Genomic DNA, 23,825 nt, shown 5'->3' with positions numbered 1-23,825 from the left:
TGATGGTTTAAAAGTTAAGAAACACAATGAGGAAGAGAATAGAAAATATTTTTTTTTATGACAATAAAGGACGAGACGAGCATTACATTCAGTTGATGGTAATTAGTACGCCCTGCCCATTACAATGCATTGTCAGGGTTCTTGACAAACCCAAAAATTCTGGGCGGCACTAAAACTGCGCTCGTCACCTTGAGACATAAGATTTTAAGTCTAATTTTCCCAATAATTTCACTAGCTATACGGTGCCTTTCGAAACACAGTAATGCTTACACATTACTGCTTCAAGGCGGCAGAAATTGGCGCCCTTGTGGTACCCATAATATAGCCAGCATCCGGTGCAAAGGGAACTCCTTGCCTCCCACTGGTACTATTTAACGGAGATAGAGCAAGATAGAAAAGGAAAGCGAATCTATTGCTACTGCAACCTGTAAAGTATAATATAAAGTTCAGCTTTCTGGCTTTCTTTGGCTCTTATCGGTATAAACATTGTATGCTAAAAATACTACTGAAGTATTAGTCTATACAGCTGCCATATATTCGCTTTTTTTATGGAATAGGAGGACAAACGAGCGTACGGGTCACCTGGTGTTAAGTGATCACCGCCGCCCACATTCTCTTGCAACACCAGAGGAATCACAAGAGCGTTGCCGGCCTTTAAGGAAGGTACGCGCTTTTTTTGAAGGTACCCATGTCGTATCGTCCTGGAGACACCCCACAAGGAAGCTCATTCCACAGCGTTGTAGTACGAGGAAGAAAGCTCCTTGAAAACCGCACATTGGAGGACCGTCACACATCCAGATGGTGGGGATGAGATCCTGACTTGTGGCGTGTCGTGCGAAGGTGGAATTCGGCGGCAGGAATCAGGTTAAACAGCTCTTCGGAACACTCCCCGTGATAAATGCGGTAGAAGACACACAATGCTTTTACTAGAAAGCAAATCAAAGCAACGTAAAATTTTGATTAAAATGGGGCTTTGTAAATTTTATGAGCGATTTTCTCAGATTTTATTAGATTATCCTTAGTAACTACTACTAGTTAGTAACTACTAACTAGTTTAGAAACTACTGAATAAATTCTTTTATTCTCACAAAATTTACTGCATAGATATATCTCTTAACCTTTAACATAGGTAAATTATTAGTAGCTCACACAACAACCAACCACCTGTGGACGTAATGTTACATTTAACCTAAGGAAATAAACGTCTTTATTTTTTATTCGGTTGTTGTATGTATTAACTTTTGTTTTATAATAGTCTCGTACTATTATTGTTTTATTACAATTAAATATGTTTTTTTTCTATTTCACCTACCCAAACAAGTTTTATACAATATCTCATCGACGCGATACGCGACGGTGTAATAGGTTCCCCCGTTTGGTGTTTTTGTAGTGTACCTCCCCATCGCGTACAGAGCATTTGAAATATGAACGGGTGCGTGCGGGGGGAAGGTCGGGCGCTGTGTCAATATTGGCAGATGTGAGTGGATGATTGCCGAGTGGCGCCACCCCGCGTCATCTCACCAACCATTTGGTGAGGCCGGTTTTTATTCACTTTGCATCCTCCAAGATGAAGAACACAGAGGGAAGTACACCGAACTAAACTGATGAGGCCGTAAGCAATTCATCCTTTACCAGTGGTAGGCTCCTTTGGACAGGGTGCTGGATTATGGGTACCACAACGGCGACTATTTCTGCCGTGAAGCAGTAATTATTGTGTACGGTCTGAAGAGCGCCGTAGCGAGTGAAATTACTGTGTAAACCAGACTTAACATCTTATGTATCAAGGTGACGAGCGCAAAGGTTTCTCAAGAATCCTGATCGGTACTGCATTGTAATGGGCAGGGCCTATCAATGACCATCAGCTGAACGTCCTGCGCGTTTCGTCCCTTACTGTCATAAAAAAATCTTTAACTCGTGTGCGTGTCGGGGTCGTTTCGCGGTATGATCTAGATCTAGTTTTGTGATGCGTTGCGACACATCTGCATTTATATCTCTACTAGCTGACCCAGCAAACGTTGTATTGCCGATATTAAAATCGCGATACAAAAGTAACTGTTGATCGTAGATGGGTGAAAATTTGAAGTTGTATGTATTTTTAATGCTGACTCATAATCATACAAATATTTAAAAAAAAATGTAAAAAAAAAATTAAAAATTTCGTTTGGAACACCCTTAACATTTAGGGGGATGAAAAATAGATGTTGTCCGATTCTCAGACCTAACCAATATGCACTCAAAATTTCATGAGAATCGGTCAAGCCGTTTCGGAGGAGTTCAATGTTTAACATCATGACACGAGAATTTTATATATTAGATTACTTCTTATAGAATAATATTGGATGAGAATCTGCGTAGATATTGTTTAATTAACCTAGTGTACTTTGTTAGTTTACTAAGTATGAATATTATTGTATTTTCATTTCATACGCAAGTTACCGACATAGATGATTGCGAAACTGAAGTGGCAGTGGGCAGGGCACAAGGTTCAACACACAGATGGCCGTTGGGGCGGTAAAGTTCTTAAATGGCGACCACGTACCGGAAGATGGACCGACGATCTGGTCAAGATCTCCGAAATACGTTGGATGAGGGCCGCGCAGGACCGATGGTCGTGGAAATCTTTGAGGGAGGCCTTTGTCCAGCAGTGACGTCTTCCGGCTGATGGTGATGATGACGACATTTAAAGAAATATTAAAGTATATCGGAATTATTGAGATGTGGTGTAACTTGCTTTGATCTGTTCCATTACAAAGATAGAAACAGGTCAAGCTAAAAAAATCCATATCTGATATCACTTTTTAAAATACAAATTGCATAGATTTGAAAGAGCGACATCGCAAGTCAATTTCCTAATATGCAATTATTTTACTTAAGCAGGTTATCAACTGTAAAGTAGATCCTGTAGATGAAGCCACAACCTGAGAGTTGAACACGACATAGCAAGATTTACGAACGATACATTACTCGGTTGGCTTAGCGGAAGAGCGCTCGCAAGGAACCCGAGAAGTCGCGGGTTCGAGTCCCGCATCGTTCATAAATTTTGGTTACAAATTTCATTTAATGTTTTTATGAGAAAATATATAGTAAACAGTATTAATTATGACGACCCATATAGGTGAATGGTTAGTGACCCTGACTACTGAGGTAGAGGTCGCGGGTTCGAATCCCGGTAGGTGCAATCATTTATATGATGAATATGTTTGTTTCCGAATCATGAATGTTTATGTGTGTTTAAGTTAGTATATTGTATTTAATATATCGTTGTCTTGTACCCATACTACAGGCTATGCCTAGTTTGGGGCAAGATTTAGCAGTGGGAGACTCCTTTGCACAGGAAGCCGGATGGATTATGGGTACAGCAACGGTCCCTGTTTCTGCCGTGGAGCAGTAATGTGTAAACATTACTGTGTTTCAGTCTGAATGGCGCCGTAGCTAGTGAAATTACTGGGCAAATGAGACTTAACATCTTATGTCTCAAAGTGACGAGCGCAATTGTAGTGCCGCTCAGAATGTTTGGGTTTTTCAAGAATCCTGAGCGGCACTGAATTGTAATGGGTAACAACCATCGTCCGCCCGTGTTAGGCTCTTTAAAAAAAAATAAAAAAATCTCATGTTAAGCCTAACCCATTAAGCACTTAGCACCGCGCCTTAATACACGAGTGCTAAGCAAGTTGCCTACGCGTTTTTGCGCATCAATCAACTTATTAGGAACGTTCCCGAGTAGAGCTGTGTGCGCTTGTCATTAGCAGGATTTACGGACTGACTCTTACACTTAGATCAACACTGTCTATGGTAGTAAATAATAATAGTAATATTTACACACTTTTCCTCAAATTATCTTTTTTTTTATGAAAATAAGGGATGAGACGAGCAGTAGCTTCAGCTGATGGTAATTGATACGCCCTTCAATAACCCAAAATTCTGAGCGGCACTACAGTTGTCTCATTTGCCCTGTAATTTCACTAGCTACGGCGCCCTTCAGACCGAAACACAATAAAGCTTACACATTACTGCTTCACGGCGGAAAAAGGCGCCGTTGTGGTACCCATAATCTAGCTGGCATACAGTATCCACAGGAGCATCCCTTTCATAATTACGTACAAATTATAAAAATAAAAAATCTAAATTTTTTTTGGAAAAGGAAAATAGATTTATCTTTGAAGTAAGACCGCTCTTTCCAACGAATAAGAATGCTAACATATTTAATAAAAAAACATAAATTCTTAAACTAATCTTAAGTCAAAAATAAACTAATCTAAAATTATATGAATTATAACTTACTAAATGCTTATTTTTGTAGTCTCTTCTATTATTGCCACTAGACTTTGCTCAGACCTTACTTACGTGGAACTTAGCTGCACGAGACTTAGAGAAAAGTCGTGAAAGGAGCCATGCCCTCGATTTATAAGAAACAATAACTGCATATTTAGTTTTTTTAAATTTGTTAAACTTTTGACGGAAATTGACCCGAAAGATTTTTCAAAAAAAAAAATACTGCCTGTATAAAACAAATAGAAAATATTATTTTTACTCGTAAGAAAATTCACAAATTCAAACTTTTTGTTGGAAATGTAACTTTTTTTTGTTTATATTCTATCAAGGATAAATCTTGTGATCTTATGAAATGCAGTAAGGTCATTAGAGCGAAATATAAGTTACGCAACTTAATAGTTAGGTAAAAGTGAAATATGAAAAGCAATTTGAAATGATTTTCTATTTGCTTTCATTTTTAGTAATACAAAGTTTGATCCTTATCAGCAACACAGTCCATTGGTTCAATAATACAGGTGCAATTTTTTGGAAAAATCGTTCGGGTCGATTTCCGTCAGAAGTTCAAGAAATTTAAAAAAACTAAATATGCAGTTACTCGTTTCCTTTAAATCAAGGGCATGACTCCTTTCACGGCTTTTCTCTAAGTATCGTAGTTTCTGACTTGGCCGTCATATCCATATCTTTGTTATTCAAACTGAAATATTATCATTCAAATTGTATATGAAATCACTTATTGACACCATCCATTCGGAATCGAATACCTTACGGCCGTTCCCAATATACTATCTACAGATGGAGGTAATAGATTAATTACCTCCTTCTACTGTCAGTAATTAGCTGTCAATAATCTGAAGCTGTCCCAATATACCCGATAAGTCATTCTTATCGCCTTATATTGGGCCGTGAATGCAACGTGAATTCGCAATTTCCATACAAACTTCTATCGCTGGTAAGCTATACGTCGTCCCATTTACAAACAGCGTGTACGGATAATGATAAGTTTATTGCGACAGAAAAGTCGACGATAGTTACGATTTTTATCTCAAGTAAGAGATAGACTGAATATTGTGACCGGCCGTTAGACCTGAGAAGAGAGGGCGTAAGAAACTCAAGCTACACAGACCTTGCGCCTAGTTTGGAGGCTACATGATTCTTGTGAAAGTTCGTCAATAATTATTATGATTCTGTTACGAGTCTGTTAGGAGAAACTTCTTCATTTTACGTGTATAAATACATATATAATAACCAGGTTACAGCAGCTTATAGACTCGAGTCACGTACAGAGAAAGCCTAAAGATATCGCTGAGGTGTCCATACCTGATTAACTCTTACATTGCTGTAACACTCAGTGAAGAGCTACGCGTAATTAAGCACTTAAATATAATTAATAACATTAAAACATACCTTCATCTAAGAAGTAAATATTGTTTCGCAAGGGAAATTCTTTGTGGCATACAATCAAATTGCTGCAGTTTTAGGGTTCCATAGCCAAATGGCAAAGAACGGAACCCTTATTGAATCGTAATGTCTGTGTGTCTGTCCGTCCGTATGTCACAGCCACTTTTTTCCGAAATTATAAGAATTATACTGTTGAAACTTGGTAAGTAGACATATTCTGTGAACCGCTTTAAGGTTTTCACACAAAAATAGAAAAATTTTGGAGGTTACTTACTTAGAACTGAAACTCATATTTTTTTTTCATCAAAACCATACATGTCGGATAGCTATAGATAGATAGGTCTTCAAAAATGATAAAATGATTGAGGTTTCTTATATCATTTTTTTCTGTACTGAATAGTTTGCGCGAGAGACACTTCCAAAGTGGTAAAATGTGTTTCCGACCTCGGAACCCTTCTTGGCCGAGTCCGACTCGCACTAGGCCTCTTTTCTTATCAATTTAATCTATTACTTTTCAAAGAATAAGTTAATGTTAAATGACCTCTCCAGCCCATTACACCATCAATCACCATTTTATATATAATTTTTAATTTCCGATCTGCTTAAGTAGTTGACGTTATCCTAGATGTTCACGACCAATAGGTTCTTGATCCGTTAAATTTAGAGTAACTAATCTAGAGATTTTTAAGTGGAAAATTTTATCCAAAAACTCACAACGGACCCGCAACCCAAAGGTGTGTCGATAATAAAAACAACTTAGCAACTAACACTAATAATTAATCATAAAATATATTAGGCAACAATTTACTTGAGATATTTCATTAATTAATTGCCTGTCTCGTACGTAGCTTGACCACTTAGTGTGATTAGTGAGTAATTGTGTACATAGAGCTCGTGTGTGCTCGGACAAAGCTATCCATTATAAGAAAATACCAAATTTCAATTTCATTTAACAGAAATATTTAAAACTTAAACTAAAGTTGGTAATCTTTATTTAAATAGACCTAAATTAAGCTTCTTGAAGCTCTACTGGATATAAAAATACCTCAGCGTTCAGGATGGTTGTGTCTGTCTGTGGCATTATATTACGAAAACTAATTGGGGCCAAAAAAGTAGTTCGTATAATTTTCGTCTGTTCCAATTTTAAAAACAGTTCAACCGATTTGAATGCAGTAAACTATTCGTTTTGTCTGCTGGTTCACAAACAAAGTTTTGTTGAAGCGGTCAAATTCACCGGTGGCCTCTAGTCCTTAACAATACTAATAATAATATAAGAGTTTCTCAATAAAGAAGCAAGCAAATGTGATGAACATCATATAATTGTATTTTCGTTTCGCCTTTACGGATCGCTCTCTGAAGATATAATTTCACAGTATATCTTTAAACGAACTCAACAAATACCTTAAGCTCTTATTTTTATTGTAATTTATCCTTTTCCAGCTTTTTTTTATAATTTTGTGCCTTCTTTATGTACCAATCCATACTTAAAGTGCTCGATTACAAACTGACTACGATATTTTTTGCATTGAGCTTTCTCCGGAATTTCGTTGTCTCATTGTCTGGAGACTAGCCCGAAATAGATTTACGGTATGTATTTATTTATGTTGTCATTGTTGCAGAATTCGTTGAGATCTTCGGAGACCGAACGCCGCCGTATGGCAGAGCGAATCACGAAACTGGAAGATGAGCTTAAGTCACTTCGTATTGCAACGTCTGCCAGGTAAGGTGTTGTCACTATTATGGATAAGGGGTGTAACAGTAGCGTGCATCCCATATACGCGCCCTGATTGGACGCCAAGATACCCCCCATCATTAAGATCAGGGCACTGGGCGCCTTCATTATATTACTATTCCCGAATCAATCGTTTTACGAATCTTCAAGGTAGGAGTATACTTTTACCTCAATGGCCGCCTCTAAGTCCTAGTACCGCAGATTTCCATGGGTGTTGGTTCTCATTTTTCATCAGCTGAGCCAATTGCAAACGAAGTGATGGGTTTCACCCATGTTTGAAAGCGTTGTCGGCTTTTAAGATCTCTCTGTCTTATTAATAAACGCGATGTAAAGTTACTTCTAGTTTGAAATTACTTGTCCCTGTAATGTAATTCTGTAGTGACAAAGGTAAGATAAAAACGGTGTTATAACAAAAAAACTAATTTAAACATGGCTTAGACACGTGTTTTGTTAAACAGTAACCTTAACTATAACAACATCAAAACACAACATAAACTGTATTGTACAGGAACAATTAGAGGAATGGAACGCAATTTTTGATAGCTGTCATCTATGTGTCATCATATAATCTAAATCTTCCTTAAGAATATGGTCTATCCGTTAGACACACTTTAGACAAGCTTCGACTCGTGTTATATATAAGCAATGTCTAAAGATTGTTGAACGCTAAAAAACTGACACACACTTATTTGTAATAAAACTTTTTTAAAACAAGTATTCTTTTTTAAAGAAGTGTTACTTTTTTGTAATAACACATAAAAAGTCTTAAATTTCGAGTGACTTTACTTCGCGTTTTTTAAGTACACATTCTATGAAATAACGTCGCTATTTTAGATGATATTTGTGATTCTAATATGGAACAGGGTTAGGATAGCAGAAAGGCAAAATATTTCCTCTTCTGTCGCGACACTTAGCTCGAATGATATTTTGCGCTAAAACAGATCGTCCTTCTTACCATCTGACGACTTAATATCTCTCTCGTATTCCATTAAAAAATATAAATTTTAGTGCGGAAACAAATGAGCATCGATTGACCAACGGGCAGGGAGAGGAAGCGGATAGCGTGCGCCTGCGCAAAGAGGTAGTGGAGATGCGTCGAGCCAAGCAGAGCGCAGAGGAGAACGCGCACATGTGTGTACCCCCCTTTGTGTGACTTGCAAGTTTGTTTATATACGCTAATACTAATACTAGAAGCTTCTGTTTCACAACGTATGTAAATTAAATCAAAATCAAATTCCTAAACAAAAAATTTAATTGTAATGGGCAGATTTATTTTCTCCACTCTGTCTACTGTATACTTGGAATAAGGAGAGCGCGAAGAAAATAAAATTAACTCACGCGTGATTCTAATTAATCGCATAGACTTTTTGGAATTAGATATTAGTTTGTAGCTGGCAATTTTTTAAGCTTGCCGAAAATGTCTAGTAGATTATAATAACAGTATTCTACTACAATTTTAGCGATAATTGTCTAAATGAACTAAAGATAAGACAGGACAAAAGAACACTAAACGAGTGCTATTGATTTCGTGCCCGTGACATACCTTATTTTGAGTACCGATTCGCAGTGGAGTGATAAGGTACGTCCGTCGACGTTTGCAGGCAAGTAGGGCGACACCGTTTTACTTCATTACCGCACCCCATCGTTGCTCGGTCTAGTGGTCAAGTTAAGTGTCCATTTGCTTTTGTTACTACATATATGATAAGGTTCTGTTCACTTTCATAAACTTTTTCCTTTGGTTCACTTTCACTCTTTTCCGACGAACCCTACCTACACACACACTCTTTCGATTGTTTGCTTCCTTTTTCGTTTCTTACTTATTTGTGGTCCCAGCAAAGTGCGTGCGCGTCAACCAAGTTCAACATCTTATTTGGTTCGGTTTTAACCCGCGAGCGCTTTTGTATCAACTGTCTGTTTTAAAATCAGTCTTGGAAAATGAAACGCAAGCGAGGCTTTTTGTATTATTTTCTTACACCGCAAAATCCCCCTTGATTTTTTTAAAGTCACGGCGGTTTATCCGTAGCGCGGCCGTATGTGTATTCGAACCTGCTAAATTAAAAAAATCAATACATTTTAATTTAATATTCCTTCTACGGTCGACGGTAATGAAGGAGAACGGTGTTCTCTACTGCCTACGCCGTCGGCGGACGTACCGAATCATTCCACTGCAAATCGGTACTCCTGTACTTATGAGTAAATTTAAAAAAAAAACCAGATAGTGGCTCGAGACAGTATTTCCATTATTGGTATTATGTCAATCGTCTTCTAGAAGTTACTATCAAGTCGTTGTGAAACAGATTCTCGTAGAAAGTTTAACAAATATTTAAATTAGAATATAGCCTCATAATAACGGTGGTACTATATTAAGATCGGAACTCTAATAATATTGTAGTTAGTGAAAAAATTGTTGTGGTAAATAATGGTTTGGGTTTATGGTATAAGAAAGACTACTTATCATAAGTATATATTATGACTTATAGAAATGTTATTAAAGATTAATTAAAGCAAATTTATGTATGTAATTTTGGTGTAGTGTTTTTTCTACATTATATCACGAACGAGTAAAAAAAAAAGGACTCCGCGCTGTGATATTAGCAAGTGAAGCACCTTTATGCTTAAATAATTATATATGGCCACAAATACTTATATAGTATCGTTTTTACACGTTTTCACAACGCACGGCGGCATTTTTAAAATATTTTATTGAGACTCAAACTGATCTGTCACAGAGATGACAATTCTCATAATGGCCGCCTATCGGCCTGTAGTAGTGTAAGTGTGTGCGTGGGGCTATGTATTTACACGTTAATCGGCTTGTTTTGGTGCTACACTGTTATGTAAAGTGACACGGAGTCCTTATTTTTTTACTAGTCCGTGCATTATATAATTAATATATTGTAGTTGATATTAGATTACTTACTAACTATTGATTTAATCCAAGCACATGCTATTTGTTTTTTCTTTTGGGTTCGCATGACTGGGTACTTGTCCTGTATGCATATATTTTAAACTCTACGATGACTTGGACTTTGAGATTGAACACAATAGATCCACTGATTTTAAATTGTAATTAGTGCCTCAAAATATAAAAAAAAACCTTCAAAGATACTTTATTGCATATTATAGTGTCATACATATTTTGCCTGTTCGGTTATCAGGTGGCAAATTATTAACTATATATTATTATCCTTGTTAATCTATCAAAACTTTGTAATTATCGGAGTATTAGTAAGAATGTGCTCAAAATATTAATTAATAATTATAAAACAATAGTTTCAGAGAAGTCGCTTTTTCAATTCATTTGAATTAAATATATTAACAAAAAAAAATCAAAAACTTAAAAAAGTATAATAATTAATTGGTTACGCTGGACATAAAATTCATGCACCTTGTCAGATTAAAAAGCAATTGTGTGGTCTTGCCAAACAACATATTAATATGAGCATAATAATCGAAAGTATAAAACAATAAATTAATGCTTACGTATTCAGAAAAAATATAATGTAATTTGTCAGGTGTGGGGTTCGAAACCAGAGTCAGGAATCAGTGCCTTAGACTACTGAGCCAATTTAAATAGAAGGCAGTAGTTGATTCAACTTCACTCCTATTCCGCGGCCAGCTGTAATGAGACATGCGAGAGATGGACGAAAAAAATTGAGGCGATGTAATAAAAGTTTCACTTTAAAAATCAGTATTTGACTAGTCTCTAACTGATTATGTATCAATTATAATTTAGCCCTGTGCTGCCCCGGGGCGTAAAAAGAATAGGGTAGTCCCAGGTCCACGGGTATCGTAAGAGGCGACTACGGGCTTTTTGAAAGTGGGAGAGTCACGCTGCTGTCTTATGACGTCAGCACAATCGGGCCAGACTCGTCCGGGTTACTTACCACACTCGCACAGAATACCGGCGTGAAGTAGCGGCCTAGTGCCGCTATGTTTCGCATAGGTTAGTGTCGAGGACCGGAGGCCATTCCCCCCCGTCCTGTGCTCAGATCCCCTCCGCTGAAATCGAAGTCTTGGGTGATTTCAACGGGCACAATGCCGAATGGCTTGGATCACGTACCACAGACTACGCAGGGCGATCTGTGCATAATTTTGCATTGGCGTATGGTCTGTCCCAATTGGTTGAGTCGCCAACGCGGCTCCCGGATGTGGATAGCCACATGCCGTCCTTATTAGATCTTCTGCTGACTACACATCCCGATGGTTACCAGGTCTCTGTCGACGCCCCTCTCGGAACGTCCGACCATTGCCTGGTCAGGAGTGTAGTGCCTATCCGACGCCAACGTCGCAGACCACCAGCGACCCGCCGCGTTTGGCACTACAAGTCAGCAGATTGGGATAGGATGCGTTCCTTTTTTGCATCCTACCCTTGGGGCAGGGTTTGTTTCCCTTCGGATGATCCTAGTGCCTGCGCCGTTGCAGTAGCCGATGTGATACTGCAGGGCATGGATATTTTTATACCAAGCTCTGTAGTACCGATCGGTGGCAGATCACAGCCCTGGTTCGATGCGTCAGTTAAAGCAGCATCTGACTGCAAAAAACAGGCGTATCGAACTTGGGTTGCGGCGCTGGGCTCAAAGGATCCGAACTGCAAAGTTCTGAAGAGGAAATATAACTGTGCCTCCAGATTTTTTAAGCGGCAAATCGCCCGTGCGAAATCCAAGCACGTCGTCAAAATGGGCGAGCAGCTTTCCAGATACCCGACCGGAACACGCAAGTTCTGGTCGTTGTCGAAAGCTGCTCTTGGTAACTTTAACCAGCCGTCCATGCCGCCGTTACACATGAGGAATGACACCCAGGCCCATACGGCAAAAGAGAAAGCCGATCTCCTGTGCACTCTTTTTGCCTCCAACTCGACTCTTGACGACAACGGAAAAACCTAGTCTGGCGCACCCCAGTATCAGCTCGATCCATTTGACCGCGTGCAACGCAGAGCAGCTCGAATTGTCGGGGACCCAGTACTCTGTGAACGGCTGGATCACTTGGCGTTGCGTAGAGACGTGTGTTTGTGTCTTCTACCGCATTTATCACGGGGAGTGTTCCGAAGAGCTGTTCAACTTGATTCCTGCCGCCGAATTTCACCTTCGCACGACACGCCACAAGTTACGATATCATCCCCACTATCTGGATGTGTGGCGGTCCTCCACAGTGCGGTTTTCAAGGAGCTTTCTTCCTCGTACCACGAAGCTGTGGAATGATCTTCCTTGTGCGGTGTTTCCGGGACGATACGACATGGGTACCTTCAAGAAAAGCGCGTACACCTTCCTTAAAGGCCGGCAACGCTCTTGTGATTCCTCTGGTGTTGCAGGAGAGTGTGGGCGGCGGTGATCACTTAACACCAGGTGACCCGTACGCTCGTTTGTCCTCCTATTCCATAAAAAAAAATATCATATCATTTTTAGAGACATTATTGATGTAGGTGTTTAGACACGTTTTACGATAATCATCTGCTGAAGTGAAATTCTTATGTATATTATACAAATTTTAATTTTTTTTACTACACAATTAAAGAAACTTTTCTCTTTTTATTTCTTATGATTGATTTCCAAAATGATTGGCCAAGTACCCGCTTTTTATATTATTTTCACCCTACCCGCATAGCACTCAACATATTTTACTCTATTTGAAGGCTAACCTCACTTGCAGACTCGAACTTCTAGTAACGCAACTCCGCTCCAAGTTCAACGGCATCCAAGCGAACGGTTCCGAATCTCTGCCTAGCGACGACGAGCATTCGCGAGCGAGGCGAACGAGCGCTAACTCGAACGCTTCGACGGTCGTGTTCGGCCCTGTTACGGACTTGTAGCGAATGCTCGGACACGCACTTGTCAATGGTGTTTCGGATTTGATTGTGGTTGCCTACGAGAGACTGATTTCGAATAGGAGCTAGTAAATCGGTGGTTATCTAGACATCATAATTAAAATAAACTTTAAAAATGTAAACTAAATAAATTTGTTTATAGATCAGAGCTATTTTGCAAGAATCCCCTGTTGTTTTAGCGGCAATGTCAAAGGTGGGGTAGATTTAGGACGGCACTTGGGTCTAGATATTCCCGTGTATTTTTGGCTTAGAGTGTTCGTGTAACATATTAACATCAATTTTGAACTAAAATCAATAGATGCCTATATCATAGGTACGTATGTTTCGTGGATTTTTGTAAAATACCTTTCATCTATATATAAAGTTACTAAAGAAAAATAAGAAAACCAGAATGTATATAAAAAGTTAAATAAATCTATATTAATTACTTTTCACCAGTACCTACGACTTACTACGAATTATTACATTTCTGATAAATGTCAATGTAATTAAAGCTGGTGAAAACGAAGCAGTAGCTATAAGAAAAATGACTAAATTTGTTTGTTAAAAGAACTATTACTGAGGGAAAAATTGTAGAGTTTTTTTTTCGATAGGAGGAAAATACATTTACTTATTTAGAACCTGAAATAGGGCTCACAAGTCGGACCCCTACCGACTAAACACTTCCTCTATGCCAGCTTAAATAGCTTTTCCAGCGAAACGGTGATCTAAAAGACTGTTTACATCAGCGGAGAGTGTACTAAACCGAATAGGAATTTATTTAGTACATTGTGTACCTCTTTTGTACATTTGATTGATCACAATTTTTACTCATACTGTCCAGTAATGGCTAATACCGGAGGCGTCTATGGAATAACTAAGTTCACAATACAAATAAGTACTATGGCCCGATTTCACCACTGAAGTAGAACGCGATTATAACACTTTACTAAGCTTTAAGGAAGGCGTACGCATTTTTTTGAAGGTACCCATTTCGTATCGTTCCGGAAACACCGCACAAGGAAGCTCATTCCACAGCTTTGTAGTACATGGAAGAAAACTCTTTGAAAACCGCACTTTGGAGGGCCGCCACACATCCAGATGGTGGGGATGATATCCTAACTTGTCGCGTGTCGTGCGAAGGTAGAATTCGGCGGCAGGAATCAGGTGAAACAGCTCTTCGGAACACTCCCAGCGATAAATGCGGTAGAAGACACACAACTATGCTCCTGTGATTCCTCTGGTGTTGCAAGAGAATGTGGGCGGCGGTGATCACTTAACACCGGTGACCCGTACGCTCAGTTGTCCTGCTTTTCCATAAAAAGCTTACGCCTGTAAATTAGTTTACAGATTCAATTCTCATTTCACCAACACAAATTAAACGCAGCTGTAGACTAAACGCGTTTAAATGCTGACCGCCGAATTTTTAACCTTCAACATATTTGATTGCGTCCAAGAACTGTCACTGTCGTTATCGTAATAGAAACATCAATTATCAATAATTATCGATGACAGTTTTGACAGATATTTGATACATTCTATAATTTATGACATGTAAACTCAGTTTAAGTCGACACGCTCTAAAGTCATTGGTGAAATCGCTTTGTGTTTAATCGAGATCAAGACTGGCAATTGAAATCGGGCTAATTATTGTTACGTTTTGTATTGTTTATAGACAAAACAATCGGGCGCCAGGCTCAAAAACCGGATTTATTTCTGTAACCTTAAATCTATAGAGCGTACTTAGACTTTGCTCAGACTTCACTTACGTAAAACTTAGCTAAGTGTAAGCTTAGCATAATCTTTGATATCGTCATTATAGTCATTTGAGAGCTGAAATTATGCTGAATTTTAGCTAAAACAGCTAAATGCAAAAGTCAAGTTTGCTTTTTATTTTATCATACTTGCTAAGTTTTACGTAAGTAAAGACTGAGCAAAGTCTAAGTACACTTAGTAAATAAACGATAAAAAACGTTCCTACTATTTAAACGAGTAAACTTATTGTACATAATTAGTATGTCCAGTGTGACTCCGTTTTTATTGCATACATTTTATTACCAGATTGCTGTTTTAAAAATAAATACTCATTTTACGACGCTGGTACTTTTATATCACTAACTATTTAATACATAAATGTGCTCAATGTAATATGTTAGCGTATATTCTAAGGCTATGTTTGTTTTGTACTCATTATAGTACAGGAGCCGAATGTGTTGATTTTTTAAATCTCTGATTTTTTTATTCGAAATATTTTAATGTTATTTAAGAAGAGCAATGCGTTCACGAGATACACTCTGTCTTATTATTATTGTATTGGGATAACATTACATTGTGTTGGTGCTCAGGTCTTGAAAACTCTCTTGTCTCATACTGAGTAGGCGAGTAATGTCAATAGCTAAGGTGCTTTTTTAGTGTCGGTATGGCATACATTTTCGATGACTTTTGTGTTTTCTGAACTAATATAAAAACCTGATTTATTTATTTGATACATTTGTCCATCCCAATTTGTAGGAATTTATGTGAAATCTGAATATAATATATACACATGTCAAAGTTCTTACAAAGAATTATTCTTGTTATTATTTTGGGAATTCTAACGTAGCATATGTTTATTATAAGATTTCCCTTAGAACCAAGATATGGAATAAAACTTAAGATGTATCTAATTTCTAAGCATTCAATAGATTCAGAGCGGGTGCCAGTTACTTTTTGGGACACAATAATTATTGTTTATACAAAACAGTATCTAGCTCCTGTACTATGTTTAATTTTTATAGCAGCGTGATGTTGTTGGCATTTGTAATTTACAAGCAATCGGCTTTTCACACTTTGTATTACAGCACACTTCCTAGGTTACTTGTACTAAGGTCATCCCGAGCCATCAAATATCATAAAACATGGAATGTTTGTTGATTAGTTTGTTACAACTGCGGTTTCCTGAGATGATTAATTTAGGTTCTATATAAAAATCACGATACATTGGGCATAATCGGTTTTTATTCGAGAACAATTGACGGAACGAGTATGTGGGCCACGATTTGTAAAGCGTCGTTTTCTGTTCACGATTACATCCGTTTTCTGCCCACTATTACATCGTTTTCTGCCCACTATTATATCGTTTTTTGCCCACGATCACATCGCTTTTTATCCCCTCATCCTGATTAAGAACTTAACACACACACACTTAATTAAGATTTTATCGTGTGCTTAACATAATAATACGACATGGTTTGAGTTTTCTATAAGTTTATTTGATTTGGGTACGGATTCATTGTATGCGCAGGCAAGAACTGGTATCAATGATGGTATGGTGCAAGTACTCGACTGCACTTTTGTGTATTACGTTATTTTGCGTAAAAGTCTCAATTAAAAAACGGGTTGTCTCTCAGAAAACTAACTTTATAATCAACGTTCATCCATAATTTCAATGACTGTCTTACGAATTTTCGATCAAGTCACGCGAGTTTTAGTATTACTCTTGGTATTAGGCTCATTTCTGATTTGCCTAGTCATACTGTTTAACAGTTTTGGTATATTTATTTCATTGCGACGACTATTGTATTTATATGCAATAGGATTTAAAAAAAATCTTTCTAATTTTTTTCAATAGTTACACCATAATAATTCTGCGTTCTAGGTACAGACAGCATAAACATTGCTTTGCGACGACAATTGTAATATATCCAATAGGATGAAAAAAAAAATCCAAATTGTTCCGACAGCAACACCATAATAATTCTGCGTTCTAGGTACAGACAGCATATATATTTCATTGCGACGACCTTTGTATTTATATACAATAGGATTTAAAAAAAATCCAAATTGTTTCAATAGCAACACCATAATAATTGTGGATTCTAGGTACAGACAGCATATACATTTCTTTGCGACGACTATTGTTTTTATATGCAATAGGAAAAAAACAGTTTCCAAATTGTCCCCTTAGCAACAAAAATTGCACCTAATCATGCACTGGCACGTTGATTGAATAGCATGTTGCGAATATTAGCTACTAAAATACAACATCAAAGTCCGGACCGTCAAGAAAACTAATCTTGCCCTAGAGTACTTACCTATATTTAAGCAAATGATTAAGTTTCATATCCGGCAGGCGACGTGATAATTATCAAATGACGTCTCCGCCCGGCACTGACGTCAATGGTATTCCGACGGCAATAGCCTAGTTGAAGAAAAACAACGTTATATTCTATGTGTCGTAACTGTTACTAAATATATTTTACATGATTATTGCTTACATTTCTGTTTAGTAAAGAAATGAACGTATGGTTAAAAAAAGTGTGTGTGTGCTTATGTTTGCACGCAAGAAGTTATACTTCTTTGGCCTAACAAAGCGAAAATCCTTAAAAAAATTATTCCTCGTGCTATTATACGTTTGTAGAAAGAACAATATTGTAGAAATCTTGCTACGATGGCTTTGATAATTAATTATTAAATAACGAACACGGCTGTACGAGCTTGAACCCTTTTTCTATCCTAGTAATGGACGAAGAAACCAAAAAAAATAACGAATGTCGCAAACGTCAGAAAATTTTAGGAACCAACTTCACCCTGTTACTTTTATGTTACAGTGATGCGCGCGCATCTTAGAATTTCACACTCATAATTTTTCATAACGCGCCTAAAGAAGTATAACTACAAAAATTACAACAACTACATACCTAAATTAATTTTGTTTAATATCATTTCGGTGCAACCTGTAAGTAATCGTAGGTAGGCGTAGGTACTGACACCTACTTGCCCCACGCCGCGTCGAAGTAGTTTGAGCTAGTAGGTAAGTAGCGCCTACGTAAAGGTTGTTTAAAATTTTGGTGTCTTTTATTAAATATATAATTTGTTTGAAATAAGAATTTTGTATTAATTTATTTTTTAGATTATTTTATAGTTGTACTTGTTCTTTATTTAATGTCGTCATTGAGTGCCACGCTGTATTTAAAAAAAAATAATTTCAATAAATTTGAATTTGCTGCGGAAAATAAAAATTTCGACTATGTTTTTTATTTAATTTTGTGTGTCGTTATTTTGTTGAATATTTCACGAAATAATATTATATGTTTTATGTATGTGTTAATTTGAAGAAGAAATTTCGTTTCTAATCTTATCAAGTTTTAAATCGGTCGATGCAAATATTAAGCTATTGATTATTGAATTGAATATAATTTTCTATATTTCCATGTTTTTGTATATGTAAGTCGTAGGCCCACTGTAGGCGCCGATCTATAGAGCGTACTTAGACTTTACTTAAGTAAAACTTAGCTGAGCTCAGCATAATTTGAGCTGTCAAATGACTACATACACGAAATCAAAGATTATGATAAACTTACACAAGTGCGCTCTATGAATCTCAGCCATAAACGCTTCGAAAAAGGGCAAGCAATAATTAATATATATCCTTAAAATATATAATACTGTTATCAATTAACGGCGGTTTTCAATAACGTATCACTAGTTACGGATACATTGCGGTCACCGTTTAATGACAACATCTTATCTATCCATAGTTATGTCCAATATAGTTATAGTCCAATGCTGTATGTCGATAGGTTATTGAAGTGTTAGTAAGCGTAGAACGATAGATAGGAAATTGAAAACGGCCGTTAGTTACTAGGTTATTATGAAAACTTAATATGACAATACCTAAATGGTTGTCTGTTGGTTATGTCATTTCCTTTTTGTAAATATTAATGAACAGATCATTGAGTTCCGTTTTTGTGACAATACTAAACTTGAAAAACTATCGACGCGCTACCTACGATGCAACAATAATCGATGTTGATCGACGCTGCTTTGTGGGCTCTGAGTTTGTGACATTAATATATTATGGATTTATAGTTCTATTGTATCAATGACATGTTTATAGAATTATTATAACTCACGGACGAATAAAACAAGAAGGACTCTGCGCCGTGATATAAGCAAGTGAAGCACCATTATACTAGTGTGTGTGCGGTTGCGGGGGACACTAGTTAAACAATTTTTTCTCCCTTAAATAATCATATATGGCCCGAAATACTTATATAGTATCGTTTTTACACTTTTTCACAACGCACGACGGTATTTTTAAAATATTTCATTGAGACGCAAACTGATCTGTCACAGACGATGACAATTCTCATAATGGCCGCCTATCGGCCTGTAGTAGTGTAAGTGTGTGCGTGGGGCTATGTATTTACACGTTAATCGGTTTGTTTTGGTGCTACACTGTTACGTAAGGTGACACGGAGTCCTAATTTTTTTACTAGTCCGTATTATATCTATATTTAATATTATAAAAGGCTATTGTAATTGTATTTAGTTAGATAACTAACCACCGATTCAGTGTACACTCTCGGTCTAGACTGATTTACCTAATCTATTTAGGAGATACCAAATTCGTCAGCGTATTAACATTGCTATGTTTTAATTACGATGATTATTTATTGATTTATATAATTTCATTTTAATAGACGCTTAGGTTTAATATTTACAATTAATGCTCAAGTATTTTGTTTTTGCACAATTTATGGCATTTAGAAATTGTTTGTTTTTTAGAAATAAATAGATTGTATTCCTATTTTCTATATACAGGGTGTCCCGTAATCAGTGGACCAACGGGATACCCGTGATAGGGGTGGTCATCATCTCTCGAAAACACCAAATTTTACTGTTCTAGGGCCAGTAGTTCAAAAGATATGATTTTTTAAGCATTATTTTGAAAATTCTACCCTTATCAACACAAAAGTTGAAAAAAAATATTTTTTATTTTTATTTTGCCCTGTTTCTTAACTTAAGGTGGCTGAGGAAACATGTGTCTTCACAATTAAATCCATTTTTGTGAATAAATATTGCCAAATTAAAAATTAAAAACCAAAACATGCGCAAATATCAAATAACTAAATTTGCAACGTGATGTTTGAAGCAAGCTAGTGCAAAAAAAATGTATGACAGCCTTGCGGACCATTATTTAAAAAACATCTGCAGTTCATACTGATTCCAAAAAGGTATAATTAATCATTATTGTGAAACAATAAAAGACAATAATTATTTTAAATCAACATTAGATAGCAATTTCTTGGCGGAATTTACAATAAAACAAAAGTAAATAGTTAGAATTTTTTTATTTATTTCTTATAATAAATGTTCGAAATGTCTTCCTCTTACTCTAAGGCATAGCCGGCATCTTCTTATAAAATTTCTTTTTAAACTTTTTAACGCCCTTTCATTATTTTTGACTTTTTCACTCACCACATTCAGTTTTTGTCTTAGCTGTCTTTCGTTATCGTTAACGGTTTCATATACGGATTCTTTAAAATATCCCCATAAAAAATAATCCAATGGATTAAGATCAGGTGATCGAGCTGGCCATGGGATTGTACCTCCTCGTCCAATCCACCTACTTGGGTAAGACTCGTTTAAATATTCCCTCACTTGTCTGCAATAATGAGCGGGTGCGCCATCATGCTGTAACCACATCCTCTCACATACCTCCTGTGGTACATTTGCTAATAAATTACTTAAGTCATTTCTTAAAAATTGCAAGTACCGAGCACCATTAAGCCTCGGTGGGAGCTCAAATGGACCAATAAGTTTACCATCTAAGATTCCAGCCCACAAATTGACTCCAAACTGGTGCTGGAATCTATCTTCTCGTACAATACGTGGATTCACAACAGCCCATTCATGTAAATTATGAATGTTAAACACTCCAACTCTTTTAAAACACGATTCATCGCTCCATAATATTGAATTGAAAAATAGTGGATCTTGTCGGCATCGGCGAAGCATCTCTGCACAAAAATCTATCCTCCGTTGATAATCAGCAGGTAATAGTGCCTGCACTCGTTGAATATGATAAGGGTATAAACTGTTTCTTTTTAAAATGCGATGTACTGTTGTTTTTGCTATACCAGTACGTCTTGAAATACGACGAACACTCGTAGAAGGTTCTTCTGTCACTTCGGCCAGTATTTGAAGTTCATCGACTCTTCTAGGTCTTCCCACGTTGTTTGCAGCTCCGGGAATTCTGCCTTCTAAATACGCGTTATTTACACGGAGAAAAATTCGATGATCCGGATAGCGGTCGCGATTAGGATAGCGCTCACGATACGTACGGGCTGCTTGCCGAGCGTTTGCATTACACAGACCGTAAATAAAATACATCTCAGCATATTCACGAGGAGTATAGGTATTAGGCATTTTATAAAATCCGGGCAAACAGTATCCAAATCACAAAGACAAACAAGGTCCAATTCAAGCGTCAGTCACCAAAAAAAAGAGTCGTAATGGTAGCGAAGTAAAAAACACGTGTGCAGCTACGAGCTATGAGCAAGTCTCTGATGAAACTAAGAATAATTTGAAAAATTAGGGTGTGGGGATCATAGGCGTCGGCCAATAGGACCCCGTAAACGAAAAAGGTACCTGAGCGAGAAAGAGATAGCATATTGTGTTATCTCTCTCTCGATAACAAAATAATTCTCAGAATAGATAGCGCTTAAATGTTTCTCGCAATTGGAGTCTAAAATTGGTTATTAAGTTATTTTTTTTGTAAAATGTAATATTGTTATACCTTTTTGGAATCAGTATGAACTGCAGATGTTTTTTAAATAATGGTCCGCAAGGCTGTCATACATTTTTTTTGCACTAGCTTGCTTCAAACATCACGTTCCAAATTTAGTTATTTGATATTTGCGCATGTTTTGGTTTTTAATTTTCAATTTGGCAATATTTATTCACAAAAATGGATTTAATTGTGAAGACACATGTTTCCTCAGCCACCTTAAGTTAAGAAACAGGGCAAAATAAAAATAAAAAATATTTTTTTTCAACTTTTGTGTTGATAAGGGTAGAATTTTCAAAATAATGCTTAAAAAATCATATCTTTTGAACTACTGGCCCTAGAACAGAAAAATTTGGTGTTTTCGATAGATGATGACCACCCCTATCACGGGTATCCCGTTGGTCCACTGATTACGGGACACCCTGTATACTAGCGACTTAGTAAAACGTGACTGAAATAAGTGATTTGTATCGATTTCTGTCTCCGTTCACTTTCTGTCATTCACAAAAAGACATTGAATTATTTTCAGTAATATCTGGTTCGACTACGTCTTTTACCCAACCATTTAATTATTTTTGGGCTTACTAATATTAAGATTCTTAGATTAAGGATTGGTTTCCGCTGCGCTCCAACTAGATACCGCACTGCCTAAGAACAATAGCTGCCAACTTATTGGATGCTTGTGTGCGTGGCATCTTGACACTCAATGGCATCTTTCAAATTTTGTAACATACGCTTCGTGTTACAAAATTAATAAATAGTTACTGATGGTATATCTTTCTTATTTCTTGTAGTATTATTTTTATAAAGTTTTACTACGCAACTCGGCATTTTAATTTCAATTATTAGCAACAAGAAATCAAAAATCAGTTTAACAGAACATGATGGCACGTCAACGTCACACATTGTTCGAGACTGGCTCGAGTACGCCCAATTGGGCAGTTGCCGCACTTTGCGACTACGTCGGCGGTGTCTAGTTGGAGCGAAGCGAAGACGAATCCTCAATCCAAAATAAGATATTTATTATGTGAAGTGCTGAAATAGTTTAGGATTCGCTTATAAAAAATGGTGCCTTACAATATAACTCATCCGCCCATTTATCACTATATTAATATATCGTATTGTTACAAATTTAAGTAAAACCATTTTTAACGGATCGAATTCACTGTTCACTGCAGCAGTACGAAACAAAACCTAGAAGTGTATTACTTCTCGATAACCAATAAAAATGTACGAGTTTGACAGTGACAGTTAAAATGGCGTGGCATAATTCACAACTGTCAAAATATATATTTGTTTTTAGGGATGGAACGATACCACTCCTATCGGTATCGATACTTTGATTCGAAGCCAGTATCAAGTACTGGTATCGATACTTGTGAGTACTCAATACTTATTTAATTTTTAACAACATTATTAAATTCATAAACTTTGCCAGATAAGAGAGATACAGAAAAAAAATGATTAATTTACTAATTAAATAATTTGTGTTAGTACTAATTATTATGTAGTGCCTCAATTCGTCTTGACGAAAATATGGCATTGCGACACCAATAAATACGATACTTTCATTTGATATTAGTACTCATTTTCGATAGTTGCCAATATTCGGTACTGAGTACTGGTATTGAATGAAAGTATCGATACCGTATGTGTACTCAGTAGTATCGATTCAGCCCTATTTGTTTTGGCTTGCTCAGGTATAGAAAACATATTGGGATGAGGAATCCGTTAAAAATAGTTTCATATTATTGGTTTAAAAGATATAATAGGTAAAAAATGTTGTAAGGTTAGTGCCATTATTAATTATCTGTGCTAATTACTCACTTTATACTCTGTGACAATTATTATAATCAATGCGTGAACTCTAGGATTGTATTAGGATCTCTGGTAGTTGTAGATAGATTGTTGAATTATATAACCTCAATACTCACTATTATTATTCAATCATTGTATTTAACGGGATTTTTGAATTAATAAATAATAATTGATTGCCGATTATTTCATTTCTGACATACTTAAACTTATTCTTAAAGTATATTTTGTTTGTAAGTGATGCGGGAGCG

The 23,825-nt window shown here is 36.7% G+C and overlaps 1 protein-coding gene across 1 annotated transcript in view; it reads left to right on the top strand.

Moving 5' to 3' along the window:
- LOC126970105 (uncharacterized) overlaps positions 1-23,825 on the top strand; it is a 106,124-nt gene that overhangs the window by 26,281 nt on the left and 56,018 nt on the right. Inside the window, exons 5-6 of the mRNA XM_050815829.1 lie at positions 7,290-7,390; positions 8,411-8,533. Of these exons, the coding sequence (XP_050671786.1) occupies positions 7,290-7,390; positions 8,411-8,533 (224 nt within the window). The remainder of the gene's footprint in view (positions 1-7,289; positions 7,391-8,410; positions 8,534-23,825) is intronic.

This window comes from Leptidea sinapis, chromosome 20 (assembly GCF_905404315.1).
Source record: "Leptidea sinapis chromosome 20, ilLepSina1.1, whole genome shotgun sequence".
Lineage (NCBI taxonomy): Eukaryota > Metazoa > Arthropoda > Insecta > Lepidoptera > Pieridae > Leptidea > Leptidea sinapis.
The sequence above is the reverse complement of the archived record's forward strand: the minus strand, read 5'-3'. Positions and strand labels throughout refer to the sequence as shown.